At 39.8% G+C, this 22,249-nt stretch overlaps 1 protein-coding gene across 16 annotated transcripts in view; it reads left to right on the forward strand.

Moving 5' to 3' along the window:
* The window catches only part of DOCK9 (dedicator of cytokinesis 9), a 266,617-nt gene that overhangs the window by 197,275 nt on the left and 47,093 nt on the right, over window positions 1-22,249 (forward strand). For 5 of the 16 annotated variants that reach the window (XM_063425570.1, XM_063425593.1, XM_063425548.1 and 2 more), the window contains exons 35-38: window positions 557-671; window positions 872-938; window positions 1,837-1,884; window positions 9,961-10,004. In XM_063425570.1, coding sequence (XP_063281640.1) covers window positions 557-671; window positions 872-938; window positions 1,837-1,884; window positions 9,961-10,004 — 274 coding nt within the window. Of the gene's footprint in view, window positions 1-556; window positions 672-871; window positions 939-1,836; window positions 1,885-9,370; window positions 9,508-9,960; window positions 10,005-22,249 lie in introns of all 16 variants that reach the window. The other 11 variants (XM_063425509.1, XM_063425531.1, XM_063425492.1 and 8 more) reach the window with 3 other exon arrangements.

The raw sequence follows: 22,249 nt of genomic DNA on the forward strand, positions 1-22,249 counted from the left end.
ATGCAATTCTGAAACATTTGAGTGTAGACCTCTATTCCTTGCGTCTGAGAGGAAACTTTTATTCAGATTCAAAAACGTTTAATAGAACATAGTTATAAAGATTTCCACTCAAAATGACTACCCTAGAAAAAATGTTTATGCAAGCAAATACGCTGTTATGACATCTTATTTGATGATTGTATGACTTGACTTGCCTATTATTTAGTCCTAGTATGATGGTGAGAAGGATGTTACCCTCACACACACGCATGTGTATTTCACCTTTCAAACTCGCCTATATTGAGGTTGAGTAAAATCATTCTGCAGAGTCTACATTTCCCACAGCTAAGCTATATGATGTTGCCCAGGCTGTGTAGCATGTGTGTGTACTTGCTGTGTCACCTACCTTTACCTTTTTTTTTGCCTGTCTCGTGTGGCTCGTTGATGTTTCAATTTATTTACCATTATTTACCAGTACCATCAGCAATCCTGTGTGTGTGTGTGTGTGTTCTGTGTCCCTGGTTTTTAAATCATTGATTCTTATTTAATTCTGTTCTTGTTTACTTATCCCCCCCAGAATCAGCATGGTGGCTCTTTAGGAAACTCATTACTTCGCTGCGACAAACTCGAGCAAGGAGAAATTAAAAGCCTCCTAATGTGCTTCCTTCATATTTTAAAAAGCATGTCTGATGGCAAGTATCTTATCCATTTTGTCTGACCTCACATTTAATGCTGAATTTTGGGCAGTATTTATATGATGTACACAATATTGTATTGTATGCACCATACAGCTAACATGAGATAACTATATCAGTTGGGAAGCAGGCAGATTGCATTTTTATTGTGCTGTAGCCGTGTAACATTTATATATATTTATTTTTTTTACACACAGATGCACTGTTTACTTACTGGAATAAAGCCTCAACTACGGAACTGATGGATTTTTTCACCATCTCAGAGTATGTTTGCTTATTTCTTTTTTGGCACAGGGCTAGGGTTGCCATCGGTCTTGGGGGGGGGGGGGGGGGACTAATTATTGCTAATTTGCATAATTATATTTTTGTATCATCACAGGACACAATGCCATTTGTTACGTAACATTACAGGAAGTAGCAAGATAGGGAAAAAAACATTTGGAAGGGGAAATTTCCCCTAATTAACAAAACAAATCTACTTATAATGTGTGAATTGTCTGTGCGTGTAGCATTGTGCATGTGTGGAAGTGTGTATCAGGGTGTATAATATTTAGAGGTGTACGTGTACATGTACCTGCCATGTATAATAGAGCCATTCTGGCTCCATATTTCACCACCCTTTAAAAGTCCAGTCAGAGAAAAATGCCAGTATTTTCACAATACCAGCATTGGCCAAACAGCCTCAAATATTGGCTGTGCCAGTAAAATACCAGCTAGATGGCAAACCTACATAACACAGGCATATGCTGGTGGTAATGTTTTTTTTTTATTATTGTGATATCTTCATGTTTGCATGACAGGAGCACTTTATTTTATTTTGTGTAAAGTGTATCAATTTGCTTACCAGCAAAATATACCATAAAAAAAAATATATATATTAAAGAAGATGGGTCCAAGTACAGATCCCTGAGGTACCCCACTGGTGACAAGACCTTGCTTCGAATATACTCCATATATACCTTCTGATTTTTGTCACTGAGCCACTGCCTTACCCATTCAACAATATTGGAATCCAAAATGTGTTTTGTAAGGTCTACAGTTAGAACCAGTATATATGTATTTGTCCAGTAATTGTGACTTCCTCTCTATCTCTGACTGCCTCTGTCTATTGTAGAATGGCTTGCCTTGTCTTTGATTTATGATTGTTTCTTTTCCACTCCAGAGTGTGCCTTCATCAATTCCAGTACATGGGCAAACGTTACATAGCCAGGTATAGTAGGACATTCAAATTATGTCATTTGTATAGGAATACAGCACTGTTACTTCAAGAACGAATGTATTTTCTACTGAGTCTTCTTTGAGAACATTCCTTTATTTGTGTTCTAGTCTTTCACTTTCAGATAAGTTACATAGATATTGTATATGTTTCTCAATATTTAATTGATCAGCAGATTACAGGGGAAACTCTAAACTTAATATCTCTCAGCATTCCCCAGGCACAACATGAGATCTATATTTCGCCTCACTACTGTTCAATCAACATCTACCCACGTAGTAATTTTCTGTTCTTCAGAGTCTTCACACCCATACCTGCCTCCAACAGCAGTATTTCCATCTAATGGTCAGGAGATACTGGAGCTCCTTCCCTTGTTATGCATAGCAGCATACAATTGATTCATTTTCTTATGGAATAACTGGCAAATGTTAGGGATGCAAATGTATGCAGAACAAGTTGCATTTATTCATATTATTTTATATTGCATTTCCATTAAACATTGACTAGAGTATTGCAGCTCTGTACTTCCATTAAAAGGCAATGTGTAAACCCCTGCAGAGAGCTAAACACTGCCTGCTACTGGCAGAGAGTGAAAGGTTATCCGTTCTAGATGAAATGTTATTTGTACCTAATTTTTCAGAATGTCAAGCTGTTTATTGTAAACTGATTCACTGGAACCTGTTGGGTAATATAAGTAATTTGTCTGATATTTAAAACATTCTAAATGTCTGTGGTTAAATGAATAGTAGGTGTGCTTGTAAAAGGAATTATTAAGCTTTGAAACAAAATCATACACATTTTTAGAGGTTTTTTTTTGGATACTTTGCATATCTTGTTATTTGTGGAATCAGATATAGCAGAAATATAGAAAGTACTCTATCATAGATTCCAGGTTTTTTTTTTTTAGCACAATAAACCAAAAAATTAGGTTAAAAGGTTAAAAGGTTATAACACAGGCTAATGATAAATTGTACAAAGAGAAGGTAATAACTAAATGTTCAAGTTTGTCCATATATGCAAATAAATATTAGTGGGCCAATAGGCCAAAACATCAAACTAAGAACACAAAAAAGGAAAACGTTCTAAACCAGAATGGATGTGGATCGCATAGGGTAGAAAAGAGGATGTTGATATACTACCTATATAAGTCCTCATGGCCCGCCAACAATCCAGGATTTATGCATTTCCCTTTTTTTGTTCCATTTGAGATACTGACAGAGCCTGGCCTGTTGGTGGGTTGTGAGGACTGGTTTGGGAACCAGTGACCTATATATTAAGCAAGTGGTGAACAACCCAGTAGTTATTGTTGGGTTCTTACACTACATTAATTTTTTGGCCCTCAAATTTCTATTTGCTGTCTAACCACTTCATTTTAAAAGCAAAAAAAAGAAGGAAGGTGAGGTGGGTTGTTTCCCGACTTGGAGGTTTTACTAGCCACCACAACCAAAACTCTTAACACACTCTGAACAAGCGTGAATAGAGATGATCATTGGTGGAAAATTGTTGGAGTGAGTGAGATGTTATAAACCTGTGGATAGTAGTCTAGAAAGTCTGATCTTGAGGGCAAAGTCCAGAAACAGTGGAGAAGATCAGAATGTGATTACCGACATTTCCAGTAATGTCCGATTGTTTATATGCCCATAAGAAAATGTAATTTTATTGGTATTTAGTGGTAGGGTGCCGCTGGTAAGGTTTTAAATTTACGTAAAATATCTGTCCCATTCAAATTAGGAAGGTGTGCGGGCCAGCAATGAATTCCCAGAATGGTGTCATTAATGACAGAGGTTTCGCTCAAGACAGAGTAGATAAAAGAAAATGAGTGTGAGGTAATAGAAGTGTTTCATATGAAGGTATTAACTGAATCAGACCAAAAATAGTGTTACCAGTTGATATACACTGATTAGCAACAACATTAAAACCCACTGACAGGTGAAGTGAATAACATTGATTATATTGTTACAGTGGCACCTGTCAAGGGGTGGGATATATTAGGCAACAAGTGAACAGTCCATTCTTGAATTTAATGTGTCAGAAGCAGGAAAAATGGACAAGCGAAAAGATCTGAGCGACATGGACAAGGGCCAAATAGTGATGCCTAGACAATTAAGTCAGAGTATGTGGGGTGTTCCCAGTATGCAGTGGTTAGTGGCTACTAAAAGTGGTGCAAGAATGGACAGCCGGTGGACTGAGATCATGGACACCGAAGTCTCATTGATGCATGTGGGGAGCAAAGGCTAGCCCGTCTAGTCCAATCACACAGAAGAGCTATGGTAGCTCAAATTGCTGAAAAGGGTAATGCTGGGCATCATAGAAAGGTATCAGAACCAACTGTGCATCATAGTTTGCAATGTAGCTGCAGACCAGTCAAAGTGCCCATGACAAACTCCAACATTTCCTGAAATGGACGTGCGCATCAGAAATGGACCATGGACCATAGAGCAATGGAAAAGGGTTGCCTGGTCTGATGAATCACATTTTCTTTTAGCTCAAATGGATGGCCGGTTGCATGTGCATCATTTACCTGGGGAAGAGATGGTAGATGGATGCACTATGGGAAGAAGGCAGGCTGGCAGAAGCAGTGTTATTGTTATTTTGGGCATTTATACAGCACCAGCTTATTCCGCAGAGTTTTACATTATAAATGCTGTGGGTAATGTTCTGCTGGGAAACCTTAAGTCCTGGCAATTATGTTGATGTTACTTTGACACCTACGGCCTACCTAGGGATTCTTGCAGACCGCATACACTCCTTCATGACAATGGTGTTCCCTAATGACAGTGGCCTCTTTCAGCAGAATAATGCAAATACATTTTAGTAATTGCCTTGGCCTCCTAAATCCCTAGAACTCAATCTGATTGAGCATCTGTGGAATGTGCCTGAAGAACAAATCCGATCCATGGAGGCCCCACCACACTCACCTTGGTGCCAGATACCACAGGACACGTTCAGATGTCTTGTGGAGTCCATGTCTCAACACATCAGAGCCACTTTGGTAGCAGGGGTACCTACACTATATTAGGCATGTGGTTTTAACATTGTGGCTGAACAATTTGAGGGCCAAAAAAAGTAGTGTCTAACTTAATAATATGCAAACGTGCATGAATAATTTAAGATCCTTTTCAGTGATGTCATGGAGAGAAAGAATGAGTAATATCTAGAAACGGGCAAATAGATGTGGCTACCTCTTGTTCCCCCTGTTGGGAGGAAATAGCTGAAGAGCAGTAATTAAATAAAGGAATACAAACAAAAATTGAGTGAAGGTCAAAATGGACTTGTTAGTTGGAGATTTTAACAAGAAACAAGAGTAGGTCGAGTATTAAATGTCTGAACTGAGGTGGAAAAAGAAGGCAGCCAACAGTCAAAAAGTGGGGATCTCTCTATCCCCAAATGGAAAGAATAGAAGAGGGGAGAAGTTTGCACAAAAGTGAATGGAAATACTGAAAAATAGTCACTATAACATAAAATATTCAATGAATGGTCAATATGACAATATATATCAATGAGTAGAGAGCTACAACAAATTAAAATAATACAAAAATGCAAATAGAACCTTAAAGGACCACTCTAGGCACCCAGACCACTTCAGCTTAATGAAGTGGTATGGGTGTCAGGTCCAGCTAGGGTTAACTAATTTTTTTATAAACATAGCAGTTTCAGAGAAACTGCTATGTTTATCAATTAGTTAAGCCTTCCCCCTATGTCCTCTAGTGGCTGTCTCATTGACAGCCGCTAGAGGCGCTTGCGTGCTTCTCACTGTGATTTTCACAGTGAGAGCACGCCAGCGTCCATAGGAAAGCATTATGAATGCTTTCCTATGTGACCGGCTGAATGCGCGCGCAGCTCTTGCTGCGCGTGCGCATTCAGCCGACGGGGAGGAGGAGAGGAGGATCGGAGGAGGAGAGCAGGAGGAGATCTCTCCGCCCAGCGCTGGAAAAAGGTAAGATTTAACCCCTTTCCCCTTTCCAAAGCCGGGCGGGAGGGGGTCCCTGAGGGTGGGGGCACCCTCAGGGCACTCTAGTGCCAGGAAAACGAGTATGCTTTCCTGGCACTAGAGTGGTCCTTTAAAATCAATAACAGTAGTAGTAGATGGGCAAACATTCCTGGTGAAGAACTTGGGATATAGTCTTCACCTTGTATTCCAATGGTTTTATAGTGATCCCCAATGAGATAAGAGACAAAAGAACAGAAACACTAGGGGGATTTAGAGTGTAGAAAGGCAAAGTAACCAAACCCAGAAAAGTAAAAATGGCCACTCACATAATCTGGATCTTAAAGGGACAACTTTAGCATAATGAATCGTTTTTTTGTATATAGATCATGCCCCTGCAGTCTCACTGCTAAGTTATCTGCCATTTAGGAGTTAAATCACTTTATTTATGCAGCCCTGTCACATCTCGCTAGATGTGACTTACATAGCCTTTTAAACACTTCCTGTAATTTCCTTTAATGAAAATTCTGTGTAATTTTGAATTTCTTATATCCTCCTCTGTTAATAGCTGATTAGACCCTGCAGGTGCCTCTTCCTGTATGTATTTAAAGTTCAATTTACAGAGCAGGAAATAAAAAAAAAAATAGTTACATGTGATTAAAATTTAAACCATTTTATTTTCATGCAGGCTGTGTCAGTTACAGCCAGGAGAGATGTGGCTATGGCTGCATAAACAGAAACAAGTGATTTAAAGGACCACTATAGTGCCAGAAAAACATACTCGTTTTCCTGGCATTATAGGGTCTCTAGGTCCCCCCACCCTTAGGGTCCTCCTCCCTCCGGGCTCTAGGGTGAGGAAGGGGTTAAACACTCACTTTTCTCTCCGCCTCCTTTCCCCGTCATCGGCTGAATGCGCATGTGCGGCAAGAGCCGTGCGCGCATTCAGCCAGTTCATAGGAACGCATTCTCAATGCTTTCCTATAGACGCTGGTGTCTTCTCACTGTGAAAATCACTGTGAGAAGCGTGGAAGCACCTCTAGTGGCTCTCAATGAGACAGCCACTAGAGGCTGGATTAACCCATATGTAAACATAGCAGTTTCTCTGAAACTGCTATATTTACAGCAGGCAGGGTTAACCCTAGATGGACCTGGCACCCAGACCACTTAATTAAGCTGAAGTGGTCTGGGTGCCTATAGTGGTCCTTGAACTCCTAAATGGCAGAGAATTGAGCAGTGAGCCTGCAGAGACATGATCTATACACCAAAACTGCTTTATTTGTCTAAAGTTGTTTTGGTGACTACAGTGTCCCTTTAATATAAGTTTAGATTAATCCGCATACAGCGTCACAATCCCCAATTAAATTGTTTTTGTTTTTTTCCTCAGTGAGTATGTTTTTTTATGAAAGAACACACACCTAAAGAGGAAACCTTATAGTGTAGCATTCTGAGATAACCATATTATGAATAACTGGAAAATGGCCACTTGCATAAATAGAACTTCCTATGAGATCATACCTGCTACCACCGAGGACACCTACTGGTTCATTTGAGTTCATATAGCGAAGGGGAAAAAAAAAACTCTGTCCTAGGTTGGAATACGCTGTCTTACGCTATTTATGTTCACACCTGATCTATTCTCTCTGCACAAGCAACCAAACAGCCAACCAAGTAAACAGCTTGTGCATTTCTTTAAATTGGTTAAACCTGTGAATGTCCACATTAGGGCTGATAAATGGCAATTACCTTTTTTTTTGGTTCCCTTTCATCCTTGCTTTACTTGGTAATATTTTTGCACTGCATTGATAAATAATAATTTACTCACATAATTGTGTGCTCTAGATCTCTGTTTGCAAGAGAAAATAAGGACCCATGTTTTTTTTTTAACTATGCAGTGCAATACTTTTCTAACCAGAAATGAAATAGTTCAATGAATAGCCCCATTTAATTCAGCGTTGGTTATAACACTTAAACCAAGCAGACACAAAGGACACAGGGGGAGGGGTTTAAACACTCACTACAACAGTTGGTATGCTTGGTATACTCCAAGAATAACTCATAGAAAAATAAACATAATACCAAATCACAGAAAAATACAATTTAAACCAGAGATGTTGCTAAATTTAACACATTCTTTGTTTTTTATAAAGCAAGCAAAAAAAAGTTAAAAATTGTATTTATATTGTACATTTACATGTGATTTTTAGTAGAACAGTCTTGACATTCTGAAAAGTGTGTGATATATAATTTATTTTATAGATATATTTTATATATCAAATGTTCATCATTTTGATTAACAAATTAATATAATTGATTAATATTATCGCTACAAGCCTCTTTGAAGTTCTGATTGTGGGTATAATCCATATTAAAGTTTGCCTACCTTAACTCTTTTCAGGGGTTACATTATTTTAAAGTCTTTAAAATTGAGCCCTAAACATTTGTTAGTGTTTCACTACAGACTTGCCTCTTTCCATCACATCTTTAAGACACCGTGCACTGTAAAATAAATCTGTTACTTTACACATATTTCTTTTAAATTCACTTTTGGACATAAGTGAAGAAAATAAGTGTGTAATGTTTTGGTAGGTGCTGAAAAACACAACAATAATACACTTTATAGATGAGAAAAAGAAAAGCAGAATATCTTATATTGATAACAAAATATAAGATGAGCATGTTCTATAAATAGGCGCATGCTATTCATACAGTGTTATGTCTACCATAATAATGTCTTTGCTAGGTTAATGTTTTTTGTCTTTCACAAACATTGCAAGCATGACTTGTTGAGAATGCCTGTCTGAAATGGTCACAAGTAGTAACACAATAAGGGAATAGGGAGTTTACGTGGTGTGTGTGTCCTGCACTGGTCCTCACTTTTCAGCACTGGTGGTGGTACACATCAGGAAGCCCATCTATACTAATTGCTAACACGGGTCACTCTTTCTGTTTTCCTCACTTGATTGCTGGCAAGTATAACAAAGTGTATGGCTCTTCTCCCTTCCTGCCTGGGTAAGATAACACTGCTCCTGAAGTGCTTTCTTCTAACGCATGCCTTGCTTGTACTGTGCTGCTCACTAACTTCTTAATGCAAAAAATTATTATTCTAACCCAAATGGTAAATAGAAAATCCCTCTTATTTTACCATACACGTCTTGGAAAAGGTACCTTGTTGTAGCAACTCCTTTGATGAACTTAGTTCTTGTAAAGGTAGACCTATGAAGGCCTTCACCTTTTCTTTTTCAATAAGTTTCCCTAACCACGTGAAGGGTCTTACAGGGGATTGTAGGATTATAATCTAAAAATGGCTAACGGTCCATAATCGTATGCTGCTGCATGTTAGTGTGTTCAAGATTGGGCGCTGAAGACATTGATTGCCATATCTTTTTAATGCATAATAGATAGCATGTTGCTTTGACAAGTTATTTGTTTTTGTTTCTCCTTTTTTTTTTGATAGTTTTATTTTGTTTATTTTTTCTTTCTCCGCTTTACTAACTGTCCCTGCATTGGGGACACATCTAACTTGTGCCTCTGTCCCATTTCACCGTCTTGCAGGAACCAGGAGGGGTTGGGACCCATAGTTCATGATCGAAAGTCACAGACATTACCTGTTTCCCGTAACAGAACAGGGATGATGCATGCCAGATTACAGCAGCTGAGCAGCCTGGATAACTCTCTCACTTTTAACCACAGTAAGTTATGTGATATGCCTAGCAGTCAGCTGTCACTTCCTGTACCACCTCAGCATAGGCAGGTAGCACAACCACTCCAGAGAATAGGAAGAGGCATGGCAATGTGCCCATGGCTCAGAACGATCACAAAGCCGGTTTTCCTTCCCTGTTCACAATGGCTGCCTCCTTGCGAACGATAAAGTAGGCAGCAGGATTGCGGTCAGTACTGGGTATTCACCAGTCAAATTGGCATTTATGGTTCCACTGCAGATTAGGTTAGTAATTATCTTATGCTTATTCCTTGCTATTTAATTGCTGATGGAAGTCCAGCACTGACTCTGCAAACTGTGAATCTCCAGGTTTGAACTCTCTGATGTCTTCTTGATGCTAGGAGAGAGTTTAAAAGGCAGAATTTGTATTGCTTATGCACGAGAAAGCATTTAAATAATGAATTGACATTTTCTGTGTTTTCAGTGTGAGAAAGATATCAAGTGTACTTGGAATATCTGTAGACAATGGTAAGACTCAATCAGGTTGAAGTTGGCCTAGAAGCCTGCAATGCGCGTATTTACCATTTCTATATTTGTGCTTTGCTTATTTTTTATAATTCTTGCAAATAGCATATTACTCAAAAATATGAGATGTCAGTTGTGTCTTAATAAATAGCTCTATGCTTTGACATCTATGTATCTTTCCAAAATTTATTTTGCTTCGCCTGGCCTCTAACCTTATTCTGGAACAACAAAGCTTTGAAAAAAAAAAAAAAAACAGCGTTATTGTGCAGTATTCTAACCTGTCAGTCATGTTCAGCCTCCTCATAGAGCAAGAAATAGCTAATTTGAACAAATGGGAAGTAAATGTGACTCTGGAGAAATTTTACACCATTATGTTGCAATATAAGATAATTGTCTCTAACATATAACACAATTTTGGAAGCTATTGATTGGTGCATGGTACATTATCTGCATATAGGATGGAAATTTTTTTAACATTTGGTTTTTATTTATTTATTTTCAATTATTTTATTGACAAGTAAACTGAAAACATAATATTTTATGTACAATATGCAAGTAAAAGTTATTTGGGAGACAAAGTATAGTTCGGTGCTGCTATCACCAAGTGTGAATCACTCCAACACACAAAAAATCAATATAGTGAAAGATAAAGTGGTGGTGAGAGCACTCAAAACATGCAGAAATAAAATTCTTTACCAGACTTGGTTCAAATGGGAATATCTAAAACAATAAAACATAAAACACGAAAACATAGAGTAATATTGTTATGAAAAAGGTAAAATTATTACATGTGACTGGCAGTGGCGTACACACAACCCATGGGGCCCCGGTGCAAAAACTGATCCGGCCCCCCCCCCCCCCCCCCCCCGCGCGCGCTTACTCTGCGTGGGCGGGGCCGCAACACATGGCATTGTGCATGCATAAACACATACACTTAAAGGACCACTACAGACACCCAGATCACATCAGCTCAATGAAGTGGTCTGGGTGCCAGGTCTCTCTAGTTTTAACCCTGCAGCTGAAAACATAGCAGTTTCAGAGAAACTGCTATGTTTCACTGAGGGTTAATCCAGCCTCTAGTGGCTGTCTCATTGACAGCCGCTAGAGGATTTTCTGCGATTCTCACTGTGAAAATCACAGTGAGAAGACGCTGAACGTCCATAGGAAAGCATTGAGTAATGCTTTCCTATGGGCGGTTTGAATGCGCGCGCGGCTCTTGCCACGCATGCGCATTCGGAGCTGAGAGGCGGATCGGGGCGGAGAGATCCCCAGCGCCAAGGGAGTCCGGCGCTGGAGAAAGGTAAGTGCTTAAGACACACACGCACACATTAACTGACAGACACACACTCACTAACAGACGCACACAGACACACACTCTAACACTAACACACACACACACTTACACACACACTCTAACACTAACACACACTCTAACACACACTCTAACACTAAGACACACTCTAACACTAAGACACACTCTAACACTAAGACACACTCTAACACTAACACACACTCTAACACTAACACACACTCTAACACTAACACACACTCTAACACTAACACACACACACTCACTAACACACACACTAACACACACACACACTCACACTAACACACACTAACACACTCACACTAACACACACTCACACTAACACACACTCACACTAACACACACTCACACTAACACACACTCACACTAACACACACTCACACTAACACACACTCACACTCACTCACACTAACATACACACACTAACATACACACACACTCACACTAACACACACTCACACTAACACACGTTTTTTATTTATTTATTTAATCCCCCCAGCCTCCTTACCTGTGGGAGAGCTGAGGGGATTCCCTGGGGTCCAGTGGTGTCACCTGGCTGTCCGGTCCTGCGGGCGCGCGAGGGAGCACTCTCCCCTGAGTGCTTCCTCTTCAGCTCCCTCGCGCGCCGCGTACTGATACCGGAGCCGGAAGATGACGTAATCTTCCGGCTCCGGTTTCAGTACGGTGCGCGAGGGAGCTGAAGAGGGAGCACCCAGGGGAGAGTGCTCCCTCGCGCGCCCGCAGGACCGGCCAGCCGGGTGACAGCAGGGCCAGCCTCGGGGAGCCCTGAGGTGGCCGACTCTTGGGCCCCCCAGGAGAAGAGGCTGGCCCTGTGGCTACATACCTGGGTCGCAGGGCGGCCGGGCCCCCTGGTGGGCCGGGCCCGGTCGCAGCCGCGACCCCTGCGACCCCGGTATGTACGCCACTGGTGACTGGTTAAACTCACATATTGCTGAGTCACTTTAAAAAGCTGACTCAGACTTAAGGCTTTTGTGGTAGACCACTTGAGAAAGGCTGTGAGTGCCGAAACGCGTCGTGGTATTTTGCTTTTAAGGACATTTTACCTGTATTGGATAAAGATTTATTTTTAATTAAGTTATCTTACAATAAAGAAATTTTATATTGGACCTTGCCTTCTGGAGTAATTTGAAGAAATATTTCCCAGTGCAGACCCAACATAACCGATACAGGACGTCCAAAGCTGAAGAATTTTCATCTCCACAAAAGCCTTAAGTCTGAGTCAGCTTTTTAAAGTGACTCAGCAATATGTGAGTTTAACCAGTCACATGTAATAATTTTACCTTTTTCATAACAATATTACTCTATGTTTTCGTGTTTTATGTTTTATTGTTTTAGATATTCCCATTTGAACCAAGTCTGGTAAAGAATTTTATAATATTTTATGTGCACACTTCTTTTCAAAAGATAAAAATGTAGAATTGCTTTACTACATTTCTATCAAGAATCTATATTTTTAACAGAATTTGAAGGTATACATTTCACATTTGCATACCATACCCAACAAATATGCGTTGTCTGGACCAGGAGTGGTAAAGAGGTAGATCTCCAGCGGTTATAGGGCACCCTTGTTGCTTTGCACACCTGGAATAGACATTTGGGTAATTTGTTTTTAACGTTGGGTCCACAAGGTGGCACTGCAGGTTACATAAACAGAGTTCCTGCTAATTCTACTGTAGTGAAAATCTTGAACATTGTTTGTGGGCTTGGTAGCAGTTAGAATAAATTAACTTAATGTTTATAGCCTGGTCTAAAACACTATGCAACTGATTTTTTAAAAGGATTATGTTTTGTATTCAAGGAGGCTCTGCACGCAGTTCGCATTTATTATTAACGGGGGATGGTAGGCACTATAACTATTTAATTTAATTTCATTACCTTGGTTATAGTGTAATGAGTTCCCTGGCGCTGTCCCTACAATAAACGTTAAACCATTTTCAAGCAGTTTAACACTAATAACGATCACTGACCATCCACAGCCTGTCCCCATTATAACCACTTTGCCATTATAGTGCCTACTACTCCAAGCACCATAATCACTACAGCATGCCCCTCTCCTTCCTCCCCCAGTAATAGTCAGTTTAACTGTTTTCTTTCCAGCCATCAGCTCCTTTCTGTGACTCAATGCCATCACAAAGATGGAAGGATTGGTAGACCCTAGTTAAGGTGTTGAAACACTTATAGTTTGCCTAATTACAGTAGGGGAGAGGGTTGCCAGGGTATTTTGCAGTTAAGCCTGGCACTATAACCAACTCCGCACACTGTAATAGTTATTGTGCTTTGGAGAAGGTTGAATTTCATTTTTTTGTTGTTCATTTCTACTCCGATCAAGGTCTTCTCTACCCTGTGAGTGCTTTATCAAAGTCAGTGCAGAAAGCATAGACCTGGGCTAGTGAAGAGAACTAGGTTTCCAGCTTTGCCCTACCAGGCCTAATGACCAGGCTTTTATGTCCTTATGATATATTTTATTGTTATGACAGTAGTTTTTGGTTTGTTTTTATTTTTTACGGTCTGCTGTTTTGATGCCAGTTGACCTGATGACAGTCCAGTTCCAGCATGTTTACCTTGGCCTCACTTCTTCAGTCAGTGGCATCCATTTTAACCCAGGGCCTCCTCAGAGCCATAGCTGCCTCTGCTGTTGTCCTGTGTCAATACAGTCTTTACAGTTATGCTAACTTATCTCATACCAGCCTGCTATTGGAAAAATGTGCCCGTTCTCCAAATCTTCTACCCCTGTTTTCTTGGACACTTCTGTTGGTGAAGTAATAAATCCATAAGGCATTATTATAACATATAAATGTGTGTGACTGTGCTGCTGTAAACTTACATCCTAGAAGCTGCTTCTACGCTGCCCTATTTTGTATTTCATTCTGTGCATTTGTACGATCTCTGCTGCAAATGTGTCCCTGGTACACAAGCTTTACCAAACCTATACTATTGCCACACTGCCCACACCAGCAGTACAGGGTCAACAAAACAGTCCTTCCCTATGTGGAGAGCTCCCAATATGACTCTGATGGGGACTCTCGGAAGTAATGCATATTTTTGTGTCCTGGATGCTCAAAAGTCTCCTTTACTGAAACACCTGCTTTGGATGAGGTCTTACAGGCAACTTGCATGGTCAACATTGCTTTTTGGAAGACAAAACCATATTCTCCCATTAGTTTAAAAAAATAAAATAAAATAAAAAAAACCTGGGAGATGCATTCTGCCCACTTAATGCTTTCTGTTTTTAGCATCAAGAGATAATCGTGTGGGAGTCGGTCTTTAATGTGGACAGTACGGTTTCCTCTCTCCAAGAAAGCCATTATTCCTCTGCTAGATAGTTTCCTCATGTAAGTGTAGATAAAAGGACCCGGCACTGTAGAGTATGCATTAATGAGCTTTTCTCAAACCTAACCCTAAAATCTCTTAAAGGCTGACGCATAGACTGAAAGTAAAGAGTAAATGTACCCTACAACACCCTTTGAATAGGTCATGCTTTTGACTGCGTTTACGGAGAAGGTTGTACTTTAGGCAAGCAGTCCTTAAAACAGGCTTACTTATCTTACTGTGACCATGGTTGCTCCGTCAACCTACCCAAGGATTCCTTATTTTTCCTTTTTATATTCTCTTTTTGGGGTTCAAGTTTGGATACAGACTCCATGAGAGACTTCCTCACAGACACCTTTCTGTTAAAGCTATCCACTGGCGTTCTCTGCCTTTTGCCATTCCCAGTCTCCAATTGTGGTGTATTGTATGGAGTTTCTGGATGTTATGCTAGTTTCTACTGATGCAATAACCTTTAACTGTTCTTTCTCAGACTATAGTTCTTTAACAGAATTTATGGCCAAGACTGTCATTTTAATTTATATGTCCCAGTAGCCTAGGATTTCAGATTTAGAGCATTGTCCTGTAGTCAGAAAAATCTTAGTGTCTCTACAATGAGATTTCTACCCTTTCTGACACTTTTTTCTCCTTTCCCATACCCACCTTGTACGTGGGGACAACAGACACCAGATCATTAGTGTTGAGATGCAGTTTGGATGTCAATAGGGGATTGGTTTGCTAATCAATGTTCTTGAACTGTGGAGTGATATTAAATGCTTTAAGATCCAGTACAATAATATCACTTTACAGAGGGTAAGCAAGAACATCGCAAATGTACAAATTTGTAAGGATATAGCAATAGGGTGTTAGTCCAGAGTAGTATACAGGGTTCAATAATTAGTAACATGAAAGCGGTTGAGGTCATCCCAAAATATAGGTGGAAACATACTGTTCATATAAACTTAACAAGTAAGTGGATATATTCACAAAATTAAGCAGTAACAAAGTTAGATTGGACTCTTGTAAGGGCGTTTGGAACCGAGCCTTACGGCAGAGTCTGGGCCATGCCAATAAATCTGTGGCTGAACAATATCACTTATATGGCCAATATCAATCAACAATTATGTTATTCTCTCTGGGAATGGACAACTAGTTACTGATTTTCTCAGCCCCCAGATGATTTTAGGGGAATTACCCAGCAATTGTTTGCTTCTCTAGTGGACAAATGGAGGGTTCCCGATGATCATTATGATGACTTCTTGGCTCAACACAAAACTTTTGAGGTTGTTCCTGATCCCAGCAACTGTGGGTTGCTTTGATGTTCTGGTGATCCCATACTATTCAATGCTCCTTGCAGGATGTGCTATGCTGATCTGATCTGGATATCCCTTCAAAATTCAAGTCTATTTCTCTATGCCCAGACCTTCTTGAGGAATTATTTAGACTTACAGCCTTGTGGTCTTTGATATCATTGCACTTTTATAGTGAATTTTCACACAGTAGAGGTTTATCTGATGAGTTATTGACCGCCTCATACAGGTCGAGAAGACTGTTTTGGCTTTTATCTACCAAAATAATCTTTGTAAACATACTTGTCTTGGTTTTCTTCACATGTTGAGGAAAGTAATTAAAAATAAATTAATTTAGTTCTTATTTACAAAATAAATGTGTCAATAATTTTAAGTTTTTTTTTGGTAGTTACAGGTCACAAAACACAAGAAGTAAAATAAACTTTTATTGTGGAGCGATTTTAGAATTTGGTATATTTGTCTTGTAGGCTTAATAGCCATGAAAGAAAACTAAATTGCCACACAAAAGTATATATTTATATAAAGAAGACATCACAGGCTATTTACCTGCAGTTATTTTGACACGTTTTACGTACCCATTTCACCGCCAATCTCTGCTAAATAAGTAAAATTTTGTTTTGTTTTGTTTTTGACACACAGACTTATAACAACGATCTTCACATGTGCATTTTGTAAAGTTGGTGTGTGCTATTCCTGTACAAAACTTTATTTTGTGTTCAGCTACATCTGCGGAGTACAACAATACCCCCATTGTATGTCTTTGGTTCTATTTCGTGAAGCTACAGTGCCATATAGGAAACCTGTCCATTTCAGTACTTACAGTAGAATTTTGACACACTGATTTGATGGGCCCATGTTTCAATTTGTGTTTATTTATTTATTTATTTATTTTTTTTATTTTTGAACAGTCAAACTGATATAACACCCCAAAGGCCTACCATTTGTAAAAGTATACGCTCCAGGGTATCTCATATGGTGCATATTGTGTCTTAACATGCCCTCATTTTTTCACCAATATATGTCAAAATTTGGGGTAAAAAATCTTTTTTGGCATGTTTTTACATACGCATTACATTTTTGTTGTGCATTTTGTATATTTGATAAAAGCCACTATGATCAAAGCCCCAAAATTATGTTCAGCTACGTCTTCTGAGTGAAACGATACCCCCAATGAATGTCTTTGGCACTATTTCGTGAAGCTACAGTGCCATATAGGAGACCAGTCCATTTCAGTATTTACCTTAGAATTTTTAAAGACGGATTTGATGGGTCCATGTTTTAATTTGGGGCATTATAGCAGTTTGACTGTTCAAAAAAAAAACCCAAAGGCCTACCATTTGTAAAAGTAGACACTCCAGGGTATTTCAAAAGGCACATTTTAAACATTAGCGTAGGATAATTTTACTTTTACAATTAGCAATTTTTCTGCCTTTTTGACACACAGTTGGAGATGTTACTGTATATTTTGCAATCCTTATGTGTGTCACGGCAGTATAACACCTAATATGTTGCTCAGCTATGTCGTCTTAGTAGAACAATACCCCCATGTGTACCTTTTTAAATGATATGTAGATGTTGAAGGGGCACATTGGAGACACCAATTTCATATTTTTCAAAAGTAGAGGCTGAGCTTAAGTCTCATTTTAGCAGCTCATGATTGTAAATTACCTCTCAAAGGTCACATCTATTTTTAAATATAAGCAGCTAATCAATTTAAATTCTGAACAAGTGCATACTATTTTCTGTGAAAGGGGGAATATTTGGCGTAAAATTATCAGGGGGTAGTACCAAGTCATGTGTAACACTGTCACGGATTCCGGAACCAAAACACACAAACAGACCAGAGAGAGAGAAACTTGTAATACCGGTCCTTAGAATGGCCAGGCTATACAAGCAAACAATAGTCAAGTTACAAGCAGAGGTCAAAGGAGTAACAGGATAAACGGTAGGCAAAGCCAAGATTCGGTAAGCAAACAATCAGACAGAGTAAACGCGCTATTGGGCTATTAAAAGACCACAACGGGGCAATTAATTTTTTATAACCCTTATTAAAGCCCCCCAACATCCCACTAACTACCACCCCAATTAACTAATTCACCAAAATAAAATTAATAAAATAATCAGCAGTCAGAATTTTAGAAGCCTCATTGACCTGAACTTCCTCAGCATATTTACAATAACTAAAATATATAAACTATATACATATTGATACCCCCACATAACTAAAATCACACCCCAAAGCCGGTATACTTATTCGGCCTTGGTGTTGAAAATTTTAAAACCAAGGCCTGGCTGGGAGGGGCAATCAGGGCAGTAATAACTGGTCTCCGCTCTTACACCCCTCTTGTAACACACCCTGCACCTTTTTCTGGGGGATTGATGGAATCCTGAAGCAGAAGTGACCTGCCTCAATTCTTCTGCTAGGCTTCACTGATGGTCCCCCTCTGTGGCACTCAAGCAGCCCAGAAATGAGCTGAAACTGAAATGAAAAAAACGTGCATTTCAGGTCAGCATTTGCCTTTTTAAATAAAACAAAGGCATTGTGGATTGCCATCTGCTTATATATATGCCCACTTTTTTGTACCATGCCCTGGTCTTTCGCATGATCAAATACGGTTGCATCAGTTGATCGGACAGGTCAACTCCCCCCCATGTGCCGATTGTAATGTGTTATGCAGACTGACACCCGTTTAATTTCCCCTCTGCCAGGAACTGCGACCTTGCGAGTGCGTTCACTATGGCAGTACTTTAGTACCAGCAGTTCATACTGGCAGAGAGCTGCTGGTTCAACCCCCCCCCCCTTTTTTTTTTTCTTCCAGAGCCTTTGGAAAACCCGTGCCACCCTTCCGAATAGTGCCACAGGCCACGGTCTCAATCCAGTACAGCATTTTTAGAAGTGGGATACTATTGTAAAAATGATCAATATACAAGTGATATCCCTTGTTTAGTAAAGACGTGATTAGGTCCCAGACAATTTTCCCACTTGTCCCTACTATACCTTGGCAACCTGGGGGATCAAGGTGGCTATCCCTTCCTTCGTATACCCTGAAGGTGTACACTGTCATCTGCACCATGTTCAGCATCAGGGGAATAAGTGATTTCTCCTGATGGTCATGCAGTATCTGGCACAGTGTCTATGTCCCCGGCGTCACTCTCTGAGGCAGTGTCTGTCGCCTCTGAGTCAGCCGCTAACAGGTCATAAGCCTCCTCTGCGCTATAATTCCTAAACATTGTCTACTACAGTAATAAACTTTAACTATAACTAAACTTACATTTTGTAAAAAAAAAAATTAACTTTTCGGGGGGGGGGGGGGAGAATGTTTAAAAAATAAAATAATAATAATAATTTACCTGAGTCTTACCTTTGGCCAGGTAGGGTGGAATTCTTAACTTGGAGTGGATGCTGGACATGCTGCCTGTAACACAGATCAGGGCAGTTCCGCAGGCATGATGTTACTTCCTGCAGAACCAGCCACAAGGAGCTGATCAGGGTTACAGGCTGTGCTGATCTGCTAGCAGAGGCTCTGCTCCTGGAGCCTCTGACGATTTCCTTCAACCACACAGACAGGCACGCTGAAGGGCAGCCTAGTGGGATCTTTGGAAAGGCCCCTTAGCTGTCCCTCAGTGTGGAGGAGAAAATTTGTAGCAGCAGGCTGTGCAGGCTCCTTACTGAGTGCAGGCTGGCTGGGGAGATTGTTTAACTCCCCAGCTCAGCCATTACTGCACCTCAGCAAGGGCGGGCCCCCCCAGAGCCTCGACCCTCTGTCCATGACCGATTTGCCAGCGTGCTCAGTCCGCCCCTGCCTTAAACATAGTTTTAGGCCAACTCCTCTATTTAGTAGTTAATTACAGAGCATTACACCTCTGGTCCAGGTTTACAAATCTGGTGGTATCCAAGGGTAACCCCCTGAAAACTTTTGATTTTCATCAGACTTAGACATATATATGGGTATGTAAACACCAAAACCTATAACTACTTTATTATATTATGATGTTATAACCATATTAATACCTACATAATAGTCAAACTAATGTTTGGAAATTGAATATAGCAATGTATTTTGTTGTTTTTGTACAATTCCTTCCTAGAGGGCAAATGACTGTAATAAAAAAAAAAAATCCACTAAAAGAAATGAATACATAAAGGGTAAGACTCTTTAGGGAGAGTGTGTATAATACATATACCTGGATTATGTTTTATTTTCTTTGAAACTCGTGATCTGACAACAACAGCAACAAATTAAAATTAAAGGAACAGTAAGGCATAATTTAGCTAACTCAAGGACTCACCCACAGTGATATAGTACAATTCTAAATGATTGTCCTTACTTTCTGTTGACCATGGATGAACCTCATAAATCCTTGTTACTGAATTACCAGCTAGTGTGCTTCCACTCACCACATGCTCTTTCCTTTACACCACCTTGGGTTGCTTTAAAAATTCTGGCCTCTACTTTCATGAGTTAATTACATCTGGTGTTACCTTGAGATTTTATCTAAATGCTTTAATTTCACACCAGCAAGAGATTAGTGATTCACTGCCACAGTTGTTGGTAGAAATCACACATGGAGACCACTGTTTTTATTGTTCATTGTGGTGGTTTTGTTAAATAGTCTTTAGCACAGGGCTCGGCAACCTTTTTTCTGCATGAGTGCCCATTGCCATAAATGAGTAAAAGGCCACATTCATCCATATTGCTAAAAATGAAGACAGTGATGATAATAGTAGATAGCTCCCTAATTTGGTGTCCTTATTTGGAATTGCCATATTAAGGATGTAAAATTATGCATTAATCTTATAAAGAAAAAGAAAAAAAAACTGAAAGATCAAAACGAAAAGCCCTTTTCCTAATTTAGATTTGTTTTGCACTTTAGTACACAGTTCTTTTATTTGCTATCCTCATGTTTGATTGCCATATTTAAGGATTACAAGTAAGGGAGCTATATTCGTATTGGGTAATTAAATACTAAACAGCTCAAATATCAAATAAAAAAAATACTTAAAGGATCACTAGAGGCCGCTAGAGGCGCTTCTGCAGATCTGAATGCGAAAATTGCATTCGGCGTGCAGAACGTCCATAGGAAAGCATTGAGAAATAAAAATGAATTACTTAAAGGACCACTATAGTGTCAGGAAAACAAACTTTTTTTCTGACACTATATAACCCTTAGGTCCCCGCCCCCCTCAGGGCTCCCTTCCGCTCCACTTAACCCCTTCAGCCTAGCGGGAGGGGGGCCCTGAGGGTGGGGGGGGGGGGGGACATAAGGGTTATATAGTGTCAGAAAAAAAAGTTTGTTTTCCTGACACTATAGTGGTCCTTTAAGTAATTCATTTTTATTTCTCAATGCTTTCCTATGGACGTTCTGCACGCCGAATGCAATTTTTGCATTCAGATCTGCAGAAGCGCCTCTAGCGGCTGTCGGGAAGACAGCCACTCGAGGCTGGATTAACCCTACAATGTAGACATAGCAGTTCATCTGAAACTGCTATGTTTTCATATGAAGCGTTAAAGCCTGGGGGACCTGGCACCCAGCCCACTTCATTGAGCTGAAGTGGTTTGGGGGACTATAGTGGTCCTTTAATTTGAACTTAGTAGGGCATAACAAATTATCTTACCCTTCATTTCTCTTCTTTTCTCTGTGCAGCCTTATGTTAATATTTAGGATTTTTTATTTTCAGTAGGTTTAAGGTTTTCTTACTAAGGCTTGCTGACACTTTTTTTTTTTTTTTGTGTGTGTTTACCACCCTGTATTCTTATAACAAATTGTCTGCCTCCACAAAGCACTCCTCACTAAAATGAAGGTAGGGGAAGACAGCACAACATACCTTGCACACATTGATGGCAATCTAAAAGATTGCATACCATGCAGACCTTGGCTAAAGTCCTGCCGGGAGGGCTGTGCTCCTCCTCGAAGATCCAGTCCCTTCTGATAAATTAGAGTGGTGCTTGTTTATTAGAATCACGGTGCCCATGATTTTAAAAACTGTGGGCTGTTGGTTTCTATCCACTACTTTAGTACCTTCCATTCAGAATTATGTTAAAACAGCTTCTCTTCCGGAGGGTACTTGTAAATAAAAATTTGAGTACCACTTAGAATTAGGAGATCCATTGCACACTACACAGTGCATAGTGTGATCCCAGCAAAATCACTAGTGATGTATTTTACTCCTGTGTCAGTATTATCTGACCTTAGAACTAATCATCTAACCCTGTGCATGCTTCCAAGTTATAAACACACATACGCATCACACTAAGAAATTGTGTTAAGCAATGTAAAAC

Source organism: Pelobates fuscus, chromosome 1 (genome assembly GCF_036172605.1).
Source record: "Pelobates fuscus isolate aPelFus1 chromosome 1, aPelFus1.pri, whole genome shotgun sequence".
Lineage (NCBI taxonomy): Eukaryota > Metazoa > Chordata > Amphibia > Anura > Pelobatidae > Pelobates > Pelobates fuscus.